This window comes from Periplaneta americana, chromosome 13 (genome assembly GCF_040183065.1).
Source record: "Periplaneta americana isolate PAMFEO1 chromosome 13, P.americana_PAMFEO1_priV1, whole genome shotgun sequence".
Classification (NCBI taxonomy): Eukaryota; Metazoa; Arthropoda; class Insecta; order Blattodea; family Blattidae; genus Periplaneta; species Periplaneta americana.
In genome coordinates, this window is record NC_091129.1 from 94,951,176 (window position 1) to 94,974,771 (window position 23,596).

The 23,596-nt window shown below is 35.6% G+C and overlaps 1 protein-coding gene across 2 annotated transcripts in view; it reads left to right on the forward strand.

Moving 5' to 3' along the window:
• Positions 1 to 23,596, forward strand: part of LOC138712121 (uncharacterized) — a 138,102-nt gene that overhangs the window by 111,072 nt on the left and 3,434 nt on the right. For both annotated transcript variants that reach the window (XM_069843543.1, XM_069843544.1), the window contains 6 exons: positions 8,433 to 8,653; positions 12,655 to 12,739; positions 14,013 to 14,153; positions 17,217 to 17,268; positions 18,237 to 19,497; positions 22,030 to 22,299. In XM_069843543.1, the coding sequence (XP_069699644.1) occupies positions 8,433 to 8,653; positions 12,655 to 12,739; positions 14,013 to 14,153; positions 17,217 to 17,268; positions 18,237 to 19,497; positions 22,030 to 22,299 (2,030 nt within the window). The remainder of the gene's footprint in view (positions 1 to 8,432; positions 8,654 to 12,654; positions 12,740 to 14,012; positions 14,154 to 17,216; positions 17,269 to 18,236; positions 19,498 to 22,029; positions 22,300 to 23,596) is intronic.

The following is a 23,596-nucleotide window of genomic DNA, read 5'->3' on the forward strand; positions in this document are numbered from 1 at the left end:
TCAAAAAAACCTCAACGAAATAACTTGTCCTAACCAGGATTTGAACCCGAGCCCCATGCTAACCGTTACTCCACAGCGGTGGGCAAGTTAATATTATGAAACGATTTGCCGTGCTATAATATTTAACACATCATTGTTGTCATAGCAACCTCCTTCTTTATACACCATGATATCAAACTATTCATGATTACAAGTTGTATAAGGAGTTTAGAGCACAAGGGATATATGTAACATAAACCTAATGTCGAGAAAAAATGAGTTTATAGTTAAGTGACAATGGAAAATAACATGCGAAATCTGCGATATCTGTTTCGTGCTTCCATATTGAGTCTTAGTTATATGAAGTAGTTCACTGCAGATTTTGAAGATATTTTAACATTGACATTAACACTATTTTATGATAAGACGATGCACTTTTGTTCCTTGTGTTCCAAACTATTTTGCAGATTTAAGAAGGGTACAAACTGAATGTAAAAAATGTAATGCGTAAATTAAACAATGCATTCTAAATTCAAACATATTTACGCGTATGAAAAAAAGTTGAAGTTTTCAACTTACAGAATGTCCATTTATATTGGTCACCCAATTCTTTTTCTCAGGCGCCAAATGGAAAATTGTTTTAAACAAATGAAGAGTCCACTGCAAGAATGATGGATGTCATTTGGAATACATTTTGCAGGAGAAGCAATTGAAAGTTTGAAATGCTTAGCGCTCAAAGCTTAACTGTGATTTTCCGATCATTACTGACAATGACTATCAGTGTTAATGCCATATAACTCTGTATGTACATTCTATAACTTATGTCTTAAGCTATGTATTGACAGTCTTGGTTCATTTTCGACAAGAAAGTGACATCCATCATTCTTGCAGTGGACTCTTCAAATAATACTATGGGTACATCTTTCGTGTAACCATGTTCATTAAGGAGATACAAGTAATAACTTGATTTTAAAGGCATTATGGAGTTATTATTCGATTAATCATTTAACCCTTTCAAGGCCTGTTAAAATATACACATTGTACCATTCTAATAAACAAAACACTGAGGGGTGTAAAAACGTGGAACTCATAATGTAGAACCTACTGTAAGCCCAAAATAAAATGACAATTTGTAGCACTTTGTAGCATTGCAATACCATTGTTGGGAGTTGTTTCATAAATGGTACTCTAAACGGCAGATGGTATGTAAGATTCTTAAGAACCTTTGAGGAACGGAGTGGTTATGCGGTACGAGCATAACATATGACAACACATAACGCCTTATGAGTCCGTCGTGATCTGGTCCAAAACGTAGTAAGTGGATTGAACGTGATAAATCAGTTAGTTGGCCTATTCGTTCTCCTGACATTACGCCACTAGATTTTTTTCTTTGGGGAGCGGTCAAGGATGCTGTCTGTCGAAATGTTCCACCACCACCACCAGAGGACATACACCAATGTTTTATTGATGCCTTACGTTCATTTAGTAGGCAACACTACGACGATTTAGGGCATCATTCATCCAAAGACTGTAATTATACATTAATCTAATGGTCACTACTTTGAGCAAGATATGTAAATGTTCTGTTTTAATAGAAGTACTAAAGTGCTATAAAGTGTAATTTTACTTCGACCGTGGAGTAAGTACGTACAGTAGTCTATGTGTTATGGAAGGAACACCTTCCAGTCACTATTCTTCTTAGCACGTTCTCTTATTATAAAATTCAGGTCACACTCCCTGAATCAGTTACAGAAATGATTAATTTGTGATTTACAGTGTGAATATTGGTGTTATGGATAACAGAGTCAGAATGGACAATGAAATCTGCAATCATGTAAAATCCTAATGGAAAGACTGGAACACAATGAATATAACTGCAACATATACCTTGTGTTCCAAACCAAAGAGTTGACTGGTGAAGTAGTTTTTCTCTACATGTCTATATTGCAGCACCTATTTGAGTAGCACAGATCGCACACTTAGTAATGTACTGTAGTATGTCGAAACTCGCATATTACTTTCATAAATTATTTCCAACGCCGTTTTACTAGTTGGAGGTATGAAATTCTAATAATAAATTAGTAAATTATCAAAGGTACGAAATTATAATAATAAAATAGTAAATTATCAAAATTTATTAAAATATTTTCACAGCAGTATTTTATTATACAATTGCATTCTTGTACAAATCACAATTTTCGAGTTACGATACTATTTTACTGGGAATACGACATATCCTTTGCGCACTGAATGAAGGGAAACTTTAGATTCACTTTCTTATTTTTAACTAAAATGTTTTAAAATGTGCACTTATACCTTCTGTGGTTTATCCATAGATCCTTCATATGTTATTTTTTAATTAATTTTTACAACGATGTTGTACAATAAATAACGTATTAAGCAAATTTGTAACGTTATACAGATTGCACTCGTCAGAATTAGGAAACTCGCTTCACTCGTTCCCTAAACATTGACTTGTACAACATTATAAACTTGTTTCATAATATACTATTAACACAGTCTAGTAGGCCTATATACAGTCACGAAGCTCAATACGTAGTAAATATGCATCCATAGACAGTTGCTAACCACTAGGATCGCTAATATCGCCTCATTACAGACAATGCGAAATAGTACCAGCACAGTCTATTGTTCCTAGCACCCTCACAACTCAAGCTTCGTGACTGTATATACTAGACTGTGCTATTAAGTTATTCCCGTTACCATGGACACAATTGAAATTGAGTTGTTTTCATTGTGTATAAAAAAATACTTCTGTTAGGAGACTTAGTTACTTTTTATGATCTTTGTAATAGTACTCAGACATTTCGAAGAATTTATCATCAATCATACTTGTGCTTTGTGTGTCGACAATGGCGGCCGTGATTTTGAAGAGTTTTTATATTTTTTTCAGTGTCATTTTCACAATATTCAAATAATTTACTTATAACCATCAAAATTAAATAAATAATTTGCTTTTCAGTATTAGATTCTTCGAAATCCTCACTTCTTTCAGACCATTATATCTCGAAACGGAAGTATTTTCGGACACTACTTTATTCAGATGTTTCATTGTCTACCCTCTATCACAGTGGTTCTCAAAATGGGTCCCCTAAGTGGGTCCGCGAATATTCTGGATAAAGAATTTTTTCTCCTTTCAGAAGGATTTTTATTTATTTTTTAACGTGACATGAATGTCAAAATCGCAATTAGTCTTCGTGGAACAATTTAAAAGTTCATTCATTTGTTCCCGACGGTCTTCGTGTGTTATTAAACGATGTAGTAAAAGAATTTTTTTGTGTAGCAATAAGATCTCAAATGCATTGGCCATTGTTGGTACAACTTATAAATTCGGTAGCTTGTTGTTGACAGCCTTCATGTGTTATTAAAGTTACTAAACAGTGTAAGACTGTAAATTTAAACACAATAACCATAAGCATTTTGTAAGTTTTGTCTATAATGGATAGTTGCTTAAACGTCATCATAATACGGACGAAGATAAATTTGATTGTTTTCCGGTTCCTATTTCTAACACAGACCTATAAGCTTACGAATTCAATCTCCCAAAAAGGAGGAAGATCAGCTTGTTGAGTTATCATGTGACACTACTTAGCTGAAAGTTCATGTGGAACATACAGAACTCTCGAATGAGCATTGAAAATGCCGTTTCCCACGACTCACTTGTGTGAGCAGGCAGTTTATGCTCTTTCCTGATCAAAAATGTTAAATGAAACCAAGTAAATGTGATGGCAGACTTGAGATTTGGTTTTGGAAAATATATGCAGAAATGTCACTACTCATATTATTTAATATTAATCCCAAAATCAAATCTACCCATCATTCCATTGTCGACTTTGAAGGGGTTCGCGAAAATACTGATTTATGGAAAGGGGATCCTCAGTGCTAATAAGTTTGAGAACCAGTGTTCAATCACATCTGAAAATTAAGAATAGCTGTTCTGAAACACCCTGTATAGACTAAATAAAAAATACAATAATAATAATAATAATAATAATAATAATAATAATAATAATAATAATAATAATAATAATAATAATAATAATAATACTTTCTTTTTCATTTCATTTCATTTATTGTATTCCATAGATCTCACATTAGCAATGAAGCTTTAAGATGTGGCACAAGTCAAAATTTTACAAGATTACAATTACAATTTTTTCAATTTTTGTACAATTTCAATTTCAATTTTTTACAATTTTTAGCAAGATGTAGTGAGATGAGGTGAGGCCGAGGATTCGCCAACAGATTACCTGGCATTTTCCTTATATTTGGGGAAAACTCGGAAAAATCCAACCAGGTAATCAGACCAAACGGGGAAATCAGACCAAATAATAATAATAATAATAATAATAATAATAATAATAATAATAATAATAATAATAATAATAATAACAATAATAATAATAATAATAATAATAATAACAATAATAATAATAATAATAATAATAATAATTATTATTATTATTATTATTATTATTATTATTATTATTATTATTATTATTATTATTATTATTATTATTAGAGTCCGGATTTTCATGCAAAAGCATGTTTTTATATAAGCCAGTTAAATTTCACAAACTTCGCAAATATTCGTTTTATGACATCGATTCCAAATAACCGTACTTTTTCCGTGCATGTTTGTATGTTTTGGTGTCTTTTAGGGTAAATTGATACATAATCCATATTTGGAATATTTTAGATTTAGTAGCACATATTTAAATTTTTATATTTGCATATTATGTTTTTTCTGGCTTTAGTGCGTATATTGTGTTAACTTGCATTAAGTAGCTACCTTTTATGAATTCGTAGAATCTGGTATTTTCATGTCATTTGTCTAGTGAGAAAAATAAATATAAAAAACTACCGGTAATACAATTTCGTCACATTCTACCTGACAGCTAGTCTCCGGATTTTCCACTAAGTGCTCCCTTTTTTTAAACTGGAATTTCCAAACCCCATCTCTCGCTCGTTACAAGCCAGAAGTCAAAATATTGAAAGAAAGGAAGGCAGAAGCAGCATGCTTGCGAATTGCAATTTGGTGTACTTTTGTATCGAATTGTGAAGTGTTGCTATAGGTCCTGTTAGAACTGCAAGAAGAAATCGTGTCAAAATGCGATTACGAAAAGGAATTTCTAAAGACGGACGGTGATGTAGTTTATTGTGATCGTTGTAATAAAGACGTAAGCACTTTTGTATTTTTGGGAGCCCATAGCGTCGCGGTTAAGGCGTAGCGCTGCAAAGTCAGAAGATCGCGTGTTCGATTCCCGATGGGGACATGATCATACGGAAATAAAAAAGACTTACAATTCGACCTCACTTTGTCCCAAATTTCTTCTCTGAAGTACGCAACTATCGCTACTTGTAACGTAGAAAGATCATTTCTGTGTTCAAGAACGTGCTTCAGATATAGGCCTACACATGAGCTTAAGTGAAGAAAATTTTGAGAAATTAGTTGTAGTACGTTATTTCAAAAGAAAATAGAAAATTTAACATAATGTAGAACTCAATTTTGATAATGCATATTTTTACGGTGTCCTAGCTTCATTATGCATGTTTTGTCACATGATACTACATATGCATGTTTTAAGATTTGATAGTGCATGGATATCCGGTTTAAAATAATAATAATAATAATAATAATAATAATAATAATAATAATAATAATAATAGTAATAATAATAATCTATTCCGTAACTATGACAGAGGTAGACAGTCATAGCTCTACTACCGTAGTACACATAGTGGCGTTCAGCTTTTTGCAGATTTACGCTATTGCTATTTGCAGTCCTGCATACGTGATAATACAAGCTGCGGAACTGACTCTGACGACGCAAATAAGAACATGTCCTGCCTGACCTATCCACACACGAAACGAAGTAACTGAAATTAAAATGTTTCATTGTAATCAGAGTGGAGAGTGGCTTGCATTACGTCATTTCCGCTGCAGATACAAGTCGCACGCGCAGTCTTCTTTGTAATATTGCATCACTGAACTATTAACCAAACTAAGTCAAGACCGCTCTGGCCTTGTGCTCTGCGGGTGGTATAAGGGCGACAATAAAATCCAGTTGCTTTCTCTTTTACGAGAAATGAAAAGAATTATTGTGGCATTGTAAGAAATTGATTCCGAGATACGATAAAACATGCTTTAATCTATAAGTACCTATAAGTTTGGTTTGCATATCGCAAAACATTAAAAATAATGATTCACATGGATTAAATGAGTGCAATGCAGAAATGTTCTGTAACAATACTCTGAAGTACAACTTTGCACCGCGATCTTCTTAATAGCATTTACAAAACCACACATTGCGTACAAGTGAATCACGTTAATAGTCAACTGCAGTATATATTAGAATAAAATAGCTTTAGAATACGCATTCTTCACTAGTTACTAAGGCATTAGACTATTCCATTCCAGTGAGCATGACTCCATATCTCATTTGAGGAACTACAGGAGACATCAAGAAAAACAGAAACAGAAGAAGAACCTCTCTAAAAAGTCAGCAAAGAGGATGAATATTGCAGAAAATCTAATGTCATTTTGGATGATGAAACTGATGTCAGCATTGTGTCTTCTAAGTGTCAAAGCCGACCAAGTGCTGCAAAAAAAAATAGTGACAAGATCTGAACCCAGAGGTGTCAAACCAGGGATACTTTAGTGTTCCAGAGATTTCAAAATATTTGAAGTGATTAAAAAACAGGAACTATACTATATGGTGATGTAGCATGATCTAATTGTATCATTATTGTTAGGATTCATTATTTTAAAATACTATTGTACTAATAAACATAGTCCCTACGATGTGAAAGTGAAACTGCAATGTTGTAATTTTGCACCAGTTGAGTGTAGTAGGGAAATATGACAAGAAGAATCGTTTTGTGCAAAGATTTCCCGCATTGCTGTACAACATTGCATCACTTTCGAAAAGCTTTTCTTAATATATTTATTGTTCCAAAGATCTGAATTTAGAATAAATGTTTAGGTCGTAATCATAGTACAATATTGAAATATATTTTTTAAGAAACACAGAAATATTTTTTTGTCGAGTTATTCTACGAAAACCTTAAAATTTGGTGCAAAGTTGTCCACTTTTTACGGTAGGTCGAAGACGTGTTGTCCAGTATCCAGCACGGTCCCCAGACCTAACATCTACCTATGGGGGACCTAAAGGACGTGGTTCATCGGAAAACGCCAGCTACACTGGATGTGCTACGAGAACAATTCGAAATTTAACGTCATGTGCAGCTATCACACTGGACATGTTACAGAACTTAGTTCGTGGAGCAGTTCGGTCGCATCGACAGTGTTTGGATGCTGATGGTGGCCACTTTGAACATCTAGGCCTACATTAAGCTACAATTACCCCACAAACGAGAATTGTATCTCCATTTCTTCCAAAGTTATTGACGAACAAACAGTGTAACCTATACATTTTTTGAGCTCCTCTGTATAATGTTCTTCAGATATGCTGCATGTAAGTTACAGGCCTATGCAATTTTGTGATGAAAGATGAGTGGAACGGAGAAAAATTCTCTCCGGCACCGGGATTTGAACCCGGGTTTTCAGCTCTACGTGCTGAGGCTCTATCCACTAAGCCACACCGGATTCCCATCCCGATGTCGGATTGAATCCTTTCAGTTTAAGTTCCACCTCTTGGGTTCCCTCTAGTGGCCTACCCTCATGCACTGCGTCATAGATGTATAACAGTGGCACTATGTCCACACATGTGCAGGTGTGCACTCGTTGTGAGTGACTAAGTGGCCGGGATCCGACGGAATAAGCGCCGCCTTAAATCACTAAATGATTATCTTTCGCATATCATATATTATTATGATGTACCGAAGTTCCACTCAGCTTTCATCATATGATGACGCAGAATTTCTGCACGGAAATATCATATGTACTTCGGTACATCATAATAATCTATGCAATTTTGCCAAGTGATGTTCCCAAAATTTGCCCCCTCATCTTAAAATCCTGGCTATGCTATTAGCATCCTTGATATCGAAAAATTTTGTATATACAGTCTGCTTTTCTATGTAGGTATTATTATTATTATTATTATTATTTTGTTCGCGGCTCCCATTAACCGCTCTTTGGCCCTCCAGAGGATCTCGGCCCCCCGGTTGAGAATCACTGGTCCAAGGCACTCGTACACTTGTTCTGCTTATGTTACTGTCAACAACAAATACGTGAAGTTTACATTGTAAATGTAGCCTAACCATCTTAATGTGTTCCATGAATATCAACAATTCGCCGATACTCTCTTGTTGTGACGCTGACATTTTGCTGAAAATCACACGTAATACCCTTCACGTCTATGTTTATAAATGTCCCACTTCTGTGAAGACTGTTAATGACAGAGCTGAGCAACTTCCTGCCCACTGAGTGGGTTCCTGTGACTAACCCCTCTCCGCATCACTTGCAGACGCCCTGCTCGAGGACTTGCAGACCAGTGTGTCGCGGCCTCCATCATCTGCTGCAGTGAACGGACTCGCGTCTCCGGGAGGCACGCGGACCTATCGTGAAGTGACCACGCGGACCGTCCAGCACGACGGCACTCCGGGATACCAGGTCCAGTACCTGTCTGCGGCCAACCCGACCACGGTCGTCTCCGAGAGAGCTTCCAGTCCTGGAGTCATCACCATGGTAAGCTCAACCAGCTTCGTTATTAGCAGTTTTCGTCTGTTGCAGTTACATTTAATCACTCTTGAGTTTTCAACTTTATTTATTATCCCAGTGGAACTATATTTCCAAATTTGGTTTGCTAATGGAGAATTATTCATTCTGGTTATATCATTTATCAATATCTATCTACAGGGCGTTTCAAAATTCGGCCGAAGAAATTTATCTGGTTATAGAGGGGTTGTAGACAAGCAATTTGATATAAGGAAAAATATCTGAGTTATCAGTTATAAAAACTGTTTATATTTGATACTCATATTCCAGCATTAAAATGAAATAGAGGTGTGGAATGGTATGCGATGGCTTCAGACCTTATTAGGGGTTGTATGCAGTGACGTCGCCAGGATCAAAGCAAGGGAGGTGCGGATGGGGTGCGAGATTTAAAAATGGGGTGCCAGCTGTAAAAACGTGGTACATAAAAAATCCAAAATGTTCCTTCATGCACTTGCGCGCATACTATACATCTGTTTATTAATATTTAATTGACGCACCATTATCATTTTTCTTTTTCATTCTTAGCTTTCATTGATTCTTTACTTGATTTTTTTTCTTCTGCAAACTGCCATTGTTTGTTTGTGTATTTGTTTGCCTTTTTTTTCTTACTCTTTTAGCTCTCATATTCTATTTGTTCTTGCATTGTTTTGTATGCTTTGTCTAATGGCAGCCTCTAATTTGAGGAAGCTTTGATAAATAAATAAAAAAATATTATTATTATTATTATTATTATTATTATTATTATTATTATTATTATTATTATTATTATTGCTCATCACATCCATTACGATACACTAAGGGACGTAGTTTTTTCACATCCAAGAAAATGTTTGTTTTTGTTTTTCAAAATAATTTATGTCTAGTATTTTGTTAATAAATTTCCTTTTGGGGTGCAGAAAGGGGTGCTCCGATTTTTATGGGGTGCTTGCGCACCCTTTCGCAACCCCCTAGCGACGTCCCTGATTGTATGAAGCCCAAGTGTTAAGAATTAATCAACCGCGTCTCCAAATTTAGCCTTCACAAAATCTGTAAAATTGCCGGCAAATAATGAAACAGCACGTCACTGCACTGCTTGTTTCACCCTCATTTGTTTTCGTTACTGTACCTATTCTAGAATGGCTTAACGACATGAGGTTCTGGAGTAACGGACAACGCGTCAGGTCTCAGGCCGAAAGGTAGTATGTTCGATTTTCATTATGGTAGTTTTTTTTTAATCTCAATATCTTTCGTTTTATTGATGAGACATCTGAATTTTTTCTTTTCTGAATCACCGAAATACGTATTGTAGTATTTATTTATTATGCTTTCGGCAAGAGTATACTGTATAGTACCAGCCAATGGATCATTACAGTTCACTTGAGATCAAGTCAGTTGTATTGGACTTCTATGGAGCTCAGTTTTGTTAGAAACGCGCTGGCTTTTGGTTGCAAACGCGACGATGGCATGATCCTTTTGTGCATCATCAGTTAGGTACGCAGAATTTTGTAAAGGGGGGGGGGTAATTATTAAAATTGTTTACAATTTACATTATCGGTAGGGCCTATTTTAAATTTGGTGTATTATTAATATTATTATTAATATTAATATTATTATTAATATTATTATTATTAATATTATTATTATTATTATTATTATTATTATTATTATTATTATTATTATTATTATTATTATTATTATGTTACGGTATAAATATTAGTATTATACTATGTTCTAATACAACATATTCATGAATATCCTTATAAAATCTTCGAAACAGCATTTTTACAGCCATCCAATTTTCAACAAACAAGTTAAATTCCATATCGTTTCGGCTTCATTTTATTACAAGGTCGGTACTAGGCGGTAGGTCTGTCTGTAACAAAGATAGCATTGTTATAATTTGAACATGCCGCAGCACTAAGCACAGGGATTATGTTGAAGAAGGGATAGGAGGACTATGCCTTAAGGGGTTAGGTACAGCTTACAGAAGTACATTTTTTGGAAATATTCAACATTTTTTTCCTCCAATATTGTATCTTGTACAACAATGAAAATTGGTAAATGTAAAACACTCTCCTTCTGCTACATGAAAAAATATATATATATATTTTTGCGATTTATTTATTTATTTTTTTTTCAAAATTCAAATTGTGCAGTTTACTGTGCAGTGATGAAGCGTTTCCCTCTTAACTCATAAACCTGTTAACTTTTTCATTTATTGCTGAAACTCATGTTTACAATATCATGCTCTTTCAATTGCATTCCTTAAAAAATATATTTTTTTTATTTTGTGTTAGAAGATAATACTGATATTTGAACATTTTGTAAAATGAATTTATTTTTCATCAGACGATCTATCAAAGATGATAGAGAAGTGATCTTTTATCATATTGTTGATATGACATGCATTAATACTAATACACACAAGAAATTCCATCACAGAATGTTGGATAGTTTTTTTTGAGTTATGCGGGGAACGCTTCATCACTGCACAGTGAACTGAATTTTGAAAAAAGAAAATTTAAATACATTTTTTAAACCGTAAAAATATTTTTTTTTCATATAGCAGAAGGACAGTGTTTTAAACATACTAATTTTGATTACTGTACAAGATATAGTAATGGAGGAAAAAATGTTGAATATTTCCAAAATTTCACTGCTGTAAGCTGTACCTAACAGCTTAAGTCGATGTAGATTTTGTTACTCTGACAATGAAAATTAGAGAAGGAAAAACAATTATGTGTAAAAAAAATACTCAATTCTAAATATGTCATTTCTTTTTAGTTTCGGAGAGAGGATCAAACCTGTTAAGTCCCCCTTGCGTACGCCACTGTTTTTTATTATTTTCATGCATATTTGTCCCATTTTAATGTTGAACTTCTGTAAAATTCGTTATATGTAATTTGTAATGGCTAAGTCAGAATAATTAATGAACTTCAGAGGAAGTACTTCGATTTTTTTTTTTCAGGAAACTACTGTACTTAAGGCGGAGTTCGTTACTTTGAACAATTCTTGTAACTTGTTTTCCAACTGACAGTGAATATTGAAAGAATAATTTTTTTTATTTATTACAGTATAGGTATGTACTGTACTGTAGACTAATTCCTGAATATTGCTTATTTCCTCCGCTACGGAAAACGAAAAGGGAAATTTCTTTGTTTCCATATTAATCCATTTTATTAAGGTATTCTCTATTAAACAATAAAATGTATTGGTTATTAATGGAGAAAAATTCGCTCCGGCGCCGGGAATCGAACCCGGGATCCCTCGATCTGGAGCTGGTGATTGAGACTCGGCGTAGTTCAGTGGTTAGAGCTCCCAGTGCATAGAACTCCCGGGTTCGATTCCCGGCGCCACGCCGAAGCAAATTTTTCTCCATTAATAACCAATGGTAACCATAACAGATAATTCTGTAAGACAAAAAATTAATCTTTACGTAAATAAAATTTATGTTCATTACAAGTTAATTGATAAACATACTGTGACTTATCCAGAGTAATGGATATGAATTTCTCAAACTTCATTCCTTCTTCACCCTCTAAACAATAAATTATTGTCATTATTAAGTACATTACAAAATAACTAAAGCTGACTTTTTAATGTTACAATATTAGTTTAAAATTACATACCTTGGGTTAAAAAAAAGTGTCTGCTGCAGTCTAAACTTTGGGCCGCATCCTCTGGCAGAAACCATCTCCAATGTTCACCGATTATGCCACATAGACATAGCAATATTGTATCCGACACATTTGAAAATGTATCGTCATGCCGCGTGCAGGTTCAATCAGAGACGTACTGGTCAAAAAAATTTTTCACGCCATTATGTGCAAGTTTGAACCCGAAATCCCTAGTTCCCTATCCCAAAATGCTTATCTAGGGTATCTCTACAACATCTTAAATTTCTTCGGCTGAATTCTGAAACACACTGTATAATTCTTCATTTTGTAATTTATATAGTAAGACTATATTTTTAATGTTTTTCATTCTTGCAGCAACAGCAACAGAGTGGAAACTGTGTGGCAACGTGTAAGACCATGTCCTACCAATACAACACTACCAACAGCACCTCTCAACCAAGTGAGTATACAAAACAGCAAACTGACAACTGACTCCAAAGATGTCAGTCAAAAGACGGCTTCGCTAATGAAGTGACACAATTTTCAATCATATTTTCCATTTCAAGCTTTAGTGAACAAACGAAGAATATAAAATTAACTAATTTGACGATTATGACATAAAAATCATTATCTAGTAAGTAATTAAAACTTTTAAAATCCCCATTTATATATTAGTTTAGTTTTACTACACAGTTTGTATTTCACTGTTTAATTAATAATTTATTGTATTTTACTGTTTAATCAACTTAGTAACTCTTGTATACACGTAACTCTTATCGAACTGAATTTGTTGTGATCTTTGTAACTTTTAAGTTCTTTCATATGTTTGTATATTTTTTACTGGTTGAGTGGAAGAGAAGGCCTTACTCTGCCAACTGGAATAATAATAATAATAATAATAATAATAATAATAATAATAATAATAATAATGATTATGGCGACAATATTATTATTATTATTATTATTATTATTATTATTATTATTATTATTACTAGTACTACTACTTGGTTTTTATTTCGCTGTTTATGTACCTATTTATTTTCTGGAAGGAATATCTATTTGTAACGGTAATGAATAAACCTACATACTATTTAAGTAAATAAAGCGACATAATATTATTATATCTACTTTCCAATCACAGATAATATTTAACAATTGTATAAATTTTTATCCTTAGCATGAAATGTACTGTCATATGAATTTTAACAATGTTTGTTTATTTCTCCTTTTAGCGTTGAAATATTTATCTACCTCTGATTGAGGTTCTGGTTGATATGTGCAGATACGGAATTAAAATTTGGAGCGAGTCTTGATGGGAGTCCATCTGTATATTCGTACGACTGTCCACAAGTAGCATATATACAGGAGCTCTTGTTTACTGCACATTCGCAGTGTGTTGGAAGAGAAACTTATACAGTAAGGGAGCTCCAAATTTTATTTCCCTAGTTGTACATTCATTAATAGATTATCAGGCATTAAATCTCACTTGACGGTATGTGTCAGAGGAAGAAAAACTTTGTTTGTATAATAATCTGAAGTCTGACTAGTGTAATATGTTACTAGTCAGCGATGTATGTAAATGTAGGGGGAAAGTAACTGGCCACTCTACTCCATTATCTCCTGGCATAGTTGTCCTATAAGTGGTACCTTACTGATATCACTTGTGAGATTCAGACCTGTCTTCGGACAGTTGTACGAACAACAATGTTATTATTGTATTCTTGAAATTGCAGTCTCGGGATTAATTGTAGATGGAAGCTCTGTCACATCAGACCCTACATCCGATGTCCGCCTGCAACAGAATCTGAACGAGTTGGACAACCTGTTGGTGGATTTGCACCAGGCACAAAAGGCAGGGTTCGGCACAGAACAAGGTAAAGCTACAATATAAAACGCTACCCATACTGTTTCTCTTCCTGTCAATCTCACATTCCTCTTCAGAATTGTTTCTTACAATTGAAGAGTCCAGAACCATAGTGGGCCAAGCACCATTTACTAAAACAGTAGAAAACAAGGATTAAAATGAAGTTATTACCACAATTCAATGGAAACATATAGCAAGTAATATAAAGTGTCGCAAACCCATTTATCAATAAGAACTCTCAAAAACGATTACGCTGTTATCCCTAAGGTAATTTAATCTTATAATCAACAAATTTGGATCAACTATTCATAAATAAATGTATACTACACAAAAAGAGTTAATTAATTCTTCCCATCACCCCAACAAAATATATTAAATACTAAATGAAATAACCATATACATTAAATCTAAATGATATGTCAATCTTCATTAAACTATGGTATTCACTTAACTTTAACCCTTGCTTTCTCCGTTCTTAATAAATGGCGCTTGGACCACTATGGCTCTGAACCCTTCAAATTTTCTTTTCATTTCAATCCATGGTTTAGTTTCCTCACACTATTTTCTTATCTTCGCTCACACTCATTCCTTCCTTTTATTTTCTTTTCTCTTCTCTTCTCTGTGTTGTAGCCAGGGTCATACTCTGTCTATTATTTTCTCTATATTGTAGTCAGATCGATCACACTATTTTATTCTCTTTATATTATAGTCAGGTCACACACTATTTTACTCTGTTTATATTGGAGTGAGGTTAACTATTTTATTCTCTGTACATTGTAGTCAGGTCACATTCTATATTTTTCAGTATATATTGTAATCAGGTCACAATGTCTCTATTCTAGTCTATTCTCTCTCTCTTTTTTAGATCAAAGCTCTATATTATAGCCAGGTCACACTGTTTCATTCTTCCTCTATCGTAGTAAGATCATACTGTTTTCTCCTACATATATTGTGTTCCGATCACATAATTTTCTTTTCCCTGTATCGCAGTCTGGTCACCTTATTTTCTTCTCTCTACATTGTAGTCAGAGTCAATCTCTTTCTAGTCTCTTCTCTGTATGTTGTAGTCAGGTCACATTATTTTCTTCTGTCTATATTCTAGTCAGGGTAACACTTTTTCTAGTCTCTTTTCTCTATATTGTAGTCAGGCCACATTATTTTCTTCCGTCTATATTCTAATCAGAGTTACACTCACACTAATCTCTTTCCTCTATATTATAGTCAGATCACATTACTTTTTTTTCTGTCTATATTCTAGTCAGGGTCAATTTTTTTCTCTTTTCTCTATAATGTAGTCAGATTACATTATTTTCTTCTCTCTATAATCTAGTCAATGTCACACTTTTTCTAATATCTTCTCTCTATATTGTAGTTAGGTCACATTATTATCTTCTCTCTATATTCTAGTCAGGGTCAAACTTCTTCTGTTCTCTTTTCTCTATAATGTAGTCAGATCAATTGTTTTCTTCTGTCTATATTCTAGTCAGGGTCACACTTTTTCTAGTCTCTTTTCCCTATATTGTAGTCAGGTCACATTATTTTCTTCTGTCTATATTCTAATCAGGGTTATACTCACTCTAATCTCTTTCCTCTATATTGTAGTCAGATCACATTATTTTCTTCTGTCTATATTCTAGTCAGGGTCACACTTTTTTCGAGTCTCCTTTCTCTATATTGTAGTCAGGTCACATTATTTTCTTCTGTCTATATTCTAATCAGGGTTACACGCACTCTAATCTCTTTCCTCTATATTGTAGTCAGATCACATTATTTTCTTCTGTCTATATTCTAGTCAGGGTCAAACTTTTTCTATTCTCTTTTCTCTATAATGTAGTCAGATTACATTATTTTATTCTCTCTATAATCTAGTCAGTGTAACACTTTTTCTAATATCTTCTCTCTATGTTGTAGTTAGGTCACATTATTATCTTCTCTCTATATTCTAGTCAGGGTCAAACTTTTTCTGTTCTCTTTCTCTATAATGTAGTCAGATCACATTGTTTTCTTCTGTCTATATTCTAGTCAGAGTCACACTTTTTCTAGTCTCTTTTCTCTATATTGTAGTCAAGTCACATTATTTTCTCCTCTCTATATTGTAATCAAGGTTACTCTCACTCTAATCTCTTTTCTCTATATTGTAGTCAGATCACATTATTTCCTTCGGTCTATATTCTAGTCAGAGTCACACTTTTTCTAGTCTCTTTTCTCTATATTGTAGTCAAGTCACATTATTTTCTCCTCTCTATATTGTAATCAAGGTTACTCTCACTCTAATCTCTTTTCTCTATATTGTAGTCAGATCACATTATTTCCTTCGGTCTATATTCTAGTCAGGGTCACACTTTTTCTAGTCTCTTTTCTCTATATTGTAGTCAGGCCACGCTATTTTCTTTTCTCTAGATTGTAGTTATGTCATTTTTTTCGTTTACGAGACAAACGAAATGAAATAAACTCGGATAATATTTTTTTCCATATCCATTTCCTTCTATAGGAACGGCCATGAAGCACTCTGTTACATAACCACAAAAATCAGTCTGGTTATATTCATTTACTGACGTACAGGGATGACTGTTACATCGTCAAAACGACGAAGAATTATTGAAAACATAACAATGATGTTAAAATTCGTAAATGAGGCAATAACACTCAAACACAGAAAGAAGTTCAATGCAGGAATTCTAACGAAAACGAAGTGGTTATACAGCAAGCGTATAAATTGGAGAGACTAATTTATATTAAACAACGTTCTCTCACGCTGCGCGTTATGTGTGGCTGCGCAGTAACTAATTCCTTCCTCGCACACTGAATTGTTTGTCCCGTATCTGGCATCTTGTTTTAAAGAGGTTCCTGGAGACTATCCAACGCTTTACGAAATTTTTATTAGACATTTTTTTCTTTTATTACATTTTTATTAGACAAGCAGCGGAAAGTATTGGCGCTACCTCCTTCGTTTTTATACATAGATTCCATTTTATAAAAATATATTTTGAATTGTGTAAACATTTTACAACATTTTTATTTAAATAAACTACAAAAGTATTTGTATGTCTAATGTTCTTTCTTCTTACTTTAGGTAGTGTTACAACTGGGGTCGCTACCACAAGAGATATTAACCCAATATTTTTGTAAGTAAAAATCCTTTCGCTCTTAGCTTGAACTTTCATAACAATTATCTTCACAAAATGCAAGTAAAAATTAATATCCTCTTGCCAGTGAAAACAATTATTTTGTATAATTATGCAAAATTAATAAAGTTGTAACCTTCACAATAAATTTATTCAAATGTGCAAATACACACGAGGAGCACATAATCTAACAGTGTTTTCTCCTTCAGATAAAAGTGTTCAGGAGGTTAAGAAAACAATTTTCTCCTTATGAAATTGTGATAGAACAATAATTCTATGTTGCAATCATCTTTCCAAACTAAAACGTTAGAAATAAGCTATTCAAATGCAGAGATGAATGTTTATGATATTTCAAATTTAAGTTCGGAGAAAGCAACTCTTGCTTGAAATTCTTGAAAGGGACATATTTTGATTGAAATCACTTTGGATAAAATATCTTTTGCACAGTGAACAACAATCACAAGACAATTGATAATCATAATATGGCAGACCAAAAACGTAGTTTGATTGAAAACATGCCTAGAAGAAAACTATTTTTAATTGAACTGTTAAATGCATATTTATACAGGCAGAAATAATGTTTAGAATGAAACTAAATTCACGGATTGGAAGGCCCATGTAAGTAAAAAATAATGATGTGCATAACTCATTTTTAATTCTTTTTGGAGAAAATACGGTTTAAATGTTTGCGTTACGCAAAAGGAAATGACTGTATATCTATTGCAGCACTTTATTATTAAGGTTATGTACTCTGCATTTGTAATATACAGTACGTAATTAGATTCATTAATAATTGAATCTCGTAACAATCAGCAAGTAAACGCTCCTTTTCACATATGAATTCTCAGTATCATAGTTACAATGTCAACAAGCAAAAGTAAATTCATGCATTCTGAAAAATGAAATGTTTTCTTTTGTTTTTGGTAGAACGTTTGAAGTCTTATGTAAGCTTTTGTATGTCGTAACAGACAACCCGTGGACCAGAGCACACCGTCACACTCGCAGGTACAGCAAGTAACGCGCGTTGTAGAACAGCGCCGCTATATCGATGGAGGTGGAACCAGCCCGTCGCCAATCCGCTACCAGAACGAGCCGCCTTCCAGCCCTCGTCTGCAGCCAAAGCGCTCCTCGTCTGCACAGCGGGAGTTGATGTATGGAACCATCGACTCCCAGCGTCACACCACACGCTCCCCATCTCCCATGAGGCACCCCGAGCCGTCCCCAAGAGTACCTCAACGCACCGTCGTGCAGAAGGAGACCTACTATGAGACCAAGAGCAATACGGTACCGAAGCCGGAGCGTTATAGAGACAAGTCGCCTTCCAACCGTCGTCTGCAGAAGGAGATGCTTCAGGAGTCCTCCAAGTCGTCAACATCCATCCCTCCTTCGCCTCAATTCGATCGCTACTATGATGCTTCTCCGCCGTCTCAGAGAAGAGGCACGTCCCCACTGAGGCCGGTGAATGATTCATATTCAGTCCAGCCGGGATCGGCCACCAGGATTACCACGGTGCGCACCTACAACTACAACACCAGCGGAAGCTCGGGGCCTTCTCCAGTGCCACCCGGCAGTCACTCCGGAGTCCCCTCGGCTTCGCATTCACCCTACCCGGATCACAATACCCATGTGATAGAGTTGACGCCTTCACCTTCACCTGTCATCCCTGTGGGTTCTCCTCCACAGCTTCCGACTCCATCAGGAACGAAGGTTACGACGACAGTGAGAACCTACAGCTACGAGTTGCCAGGCCAGACCGGATCCAAGCAGTATCCGCCAGGCACAAATCAACCTTACCCACCAGGCACAAATCAACCTTACCCGCCAGGCTCAGTTCAACCGTATCCGCCAAGCACAGTTCAACCGTATCCGCCAAGCACAGTTCAACCGTATCCGCCAACCACAGTTCAACCGTATCCGCCAGGTGCGAACCAGCCGTACCCTCCCAACTACAGCCCCACAGAGCCGTCCGGCGAATGCACGCTCACGTATCAGGTGTCGCCCCGTGATAAGGAGCCGTTGATTGAGACGCCGCCCCCAACTGTCATCACCTACAAGTACTCCAGCCACTCGTCACACAGCACCAGCTCCAAGTTCCCCGTCCAGCCCGAGGAGCAGGAACCCTTGTTGCCTCGACCGTTCCCCACGTCTTCGCCTACTCCTCCTCCGGGAGCAAACAGTCAGCCACCCAAGAGGCTCGATGACCTCATGGCCTCCTTCTCGGACACAGAGGTGAGTCAAATGCAGTGATGTCGGCAGCATTTTTAATGTGGGAGAGGGCTAACCACAATTTCTTGAGAGAAGAAAGCACGGCGAAGGAGGGAAATATTTTAAAATACTGAGGAATTGACAAAAACCTTTCCTTTGATAAAAGTAAACTTACAATAGTTGCTATTCTTGACAGAAAACGTCTGATGAAGAAAGGTATTGAATTTACAATAGTTATTCTTGATAGAAAAAAAACCTTTAAGTTGATGTGGAGGAGGACTGCATTTCACTACTCTCATACCGTAAGTATTTTTTATCGATTATCTTACTTCACTAAAATTTCCGTCTTTCAGTAATTTGACATAAAACTTACTACATTCCATCCCACAATTTTGTCTTACAAATAACATAGCTCTTATTTCTTCACCACTTATCACGATTTTTTATTCCACCTTAATGTGCTCTTATTCTTTGCACGGACGCTGCACTTCCTGGCAGACAAAGAATAAACTTCATGACTCTATCAACGATTATAAGAAGCCGCTATTCTCGCTCTCAGTACAAGAATTATTGGTATATATAAAAACAGACAAATGCAAGCTTGATTTAAGTTTCGATTGACTAATATTTCATCACTAAAGACAGGATTTTCATACAAATGCATGTTTTTATATACGTTTGCTACACTTCTCAAAAGCCGTCAATATCCATTTCATGGCTTAGTGAGTCGAAGTATACTTCTTCCGTACATAATTGCACGTTTTGATCTTCTTGTTGTTAAATTCATGCTTAATCCATTGAATCCTGAGAGTATAGTGTACTATACCATACTTCATACGTGATTGTGACATACTCGTAAGATGTATGTGCAGATATCCGAAGTATAGTATAATATACCTGCATTTGTGCCCTAACTGTAACCTGCAGAATTTTTTCAGCATTTTTCCTCATGTCAGTGACTTTTTTTAAGTGTAAAATTATATTGAACTTTAAAAATAAAACAAAAAATGTCTTAGAATTGAGGAGGATAATCCATATTTTTAAGATATTAGTTTTGCTAATAGTTTTAGTGCGTAGTTTATGTTAAATCGTATAATATTGCATTTCATAAAATATTGTCTCATACATATTATAGGCCTATATTGCATATGTTCTGCAAACCCAGCATTCTCCAATCTTTCCTATTTTCTGTCTTTCTCTTAGTCTCCGAATATATGATCCATGTATCTTAATTGCCTCATATAGGGCTTGATATTTCTGAGCTTACAATATTTGAGTGTATATTGAAAAATATAAATGAAAGGATTATAATGGTTTGCAGGGCTTCTACCTGAGAATTCTGGAACCTTACCAGCCAATTCCCTCATTGTATTGTCACACTGGAATTTCAAACCCCCAACTCTTGTTTTATACAGGCCTCACCATTAGGCTAAATTTATTATTAGAAGAATGCCTCTCATGCATCCCTCCCATACTTAGTACCGATAATTTGGAGGCAACAGCGCTAACATACTTCCCCTTGCATGACTTTAATTTCAACAGGAGCAGGTCTGTAGTACATGTAGAGTTACTTCATTAGTTGCACCTGTCACTTCTTGCCACGTAGAAAGGTCATTTTCTCCCTAAAAATTTTGACAGATAAACGCATGAACTTGACTATTGAAAATTTGGAAAGACTATTAGTAGCTCATTGTGCCATTCGAAGATTCTTGTAGGTGTCCCCCCCCCTTTCTTTGTACACATCTGGTTATTTGATAGTGCATGGATGCATGCATATTTTACGATTTGATAGCGAATGAAAATTCTGTCTCTGTTAATCACATTTTAAAATTGTAATAAGAAAACGGGATAAAAATGACATTTTTACTAAAACGACAGAATGGCCGGATAATAGGAAAATAACAATATACTGCATCGTTCAAAACGGTACGCATGATCATGCTATAATATGAGAGGATTTATTCGGGTGGAAAGAACGTAACCAACGTGGACAATCGTACTTTCTCGTACCCCTTACCATGTGGTTGATTAGGAGTCTATTATTGGCCAAGACGAATATCTTTAATATTAATGACTGATAGTAGAGACCGAACTTCTACGTATTAAAATTAAGAAAGACACAGAATATACTTGAGTGGATGTGATGTAGATTTTGAGGTATTGTTCACAACACTCAGACATCTAACAAAAGATAGCTCGGTCATAGAAATTGGAGAAATAATCTAATGAAGTGTCTCCCAGTTTGTATCTACCGGTTGAGATCGCTCGGCTCAACTTACATTTGAAAATCGATCACCAGCCATTGAATCTATCCATAATTCCACGGTAAATTAAACTGGTTTTCAGATCACTTATACTAACAATTCAAATTATGGCTGTGCTGTAACTTAAATGCAAAGAGCCTGGATCCTCCGATTGAGAACCACTGATATACTGTACATATTAGGCCAGTGACCGCAAAAAAATAAAGTGAGGAAAAGGGGACCTCATCATCAAAAAAGTTGAAAAACACTGTTAAAAACAATGTCCCCAGTTTCATCAAGTGTTTTACCGCAGGCATCGCCGCGCCACTACGAGCCCCAGAAGCACACGCTGCACCCACAACAGCCTTATCCGGGGGATAACACGGGAGTGGCAGTCGTGGCTCCGACGCCGAACGCCAAGGCGGCAGCCGCAGCAGGAGCTTCAGCATCAGCGTCAGCAGCTGCCACCGCGTCCACAGCTGCGAAGGACAGACCCAAGACCAAGAACATTGCCGGCCCACCCGTCTACTACCCGCCAGGGGTAGAGCTGTTTGCAAAGAAAGAGGAATCCATGATGATGCAGGTAGGGCATCTCAGGTGAAGTTATGTGAGCCTGAACGTTCAAAGAGGACATCTCAGGTGAAGGTATTGGAGCCTGGATGTTCAAATATGGCATCTCAGGTGAAGGTATGTGCACCTGAACGTTCAAATAGGGCATCTCAGGTGAAGGTATTTGAACCTGAACTTCAAATAGGACATCTCAGGTGAAGTTATGTGAGCCTGAACGTTCAAAGAGGGTATCTCAAGTGAAGGTACTGGAGCTTCGATGTTCAAATAGGGCATCTGAGATTAAGGTATTTGGGTCTGAATGTTCAAAGAGAGCATCTCTGGCGAAGGTGTTGGAGCCTGAACGTTCAAAAAGGGCATTTCAATTGGGCTTAAACGTTCAAATAAAGCATCTCAGGTGAGCCTTAACATTGAAATAGGGTATCTCAGGTGAAGGTATTTGAACCTGAACGTTCAAATAGGACATCTCAGGTGAAGTTATGTGAGCCTGAACGTTCAAAGAGGGTATCTCAAGTGAAGGTATTGGAGCTTCGACGTTCAAATAGGGCATCTGAGATTAAAATATTTGGGCTTGAACGTTCAAAGAGGGAATCTCTGGCGAAGGTGTTGGAGCCTGGACGTTCAAAAAGGGCATTTCATGTGAAGGTATTTGGGCTTGAACGTTCAAATGAAGCATCTCAGATGAAGGTATTTTAGCCTGGACATTGAAATAGGGCATCTCGGGTGAAGGTATTTGGGCATGAACTTTCGAATACTATCTACACGAACTTCCAGAAGACTAGAGTAAATCAATGTACAGTTTCAGAAAAAATGGCTCGCCTGAATTTTCTCAGTGATCCAAAGCAGTGATACATACTTCGGCAGTTATTGAAATTCATTTTACTTCAGTTGTAACCCGATACGCATTTGAAAAGATGCGATGAAAATTGATCTATTTTTAATATTACGTGAATATTTGAAGACCTACCCGGAAAAAGAACAAAGGATGTAACATTAAATTAATGAAATATGTGACTTCGGTGGAAAAAAGTAATTTTGAAGCATACATTTGTAACAATAAATTATTGCATCCAATACCTTAATAAACTTGTATCTTTGATCAGTCAAATTGTTCTGCTAGTAAATATAGGCCTAACAAAATATATCTGTGAACATATTTTCCTTTCTCATGAAACATGTGCTATATATTTGTTGGGTACACCTTTATTCCAGGAAGGTCTTCATTTATAAATGGTGCAGTAAAATAGAATGATGGTAAGCGAAAAATAACCCGCATAATTAATTTAAAAAACTCTTTCCTAAACAGTAACCCT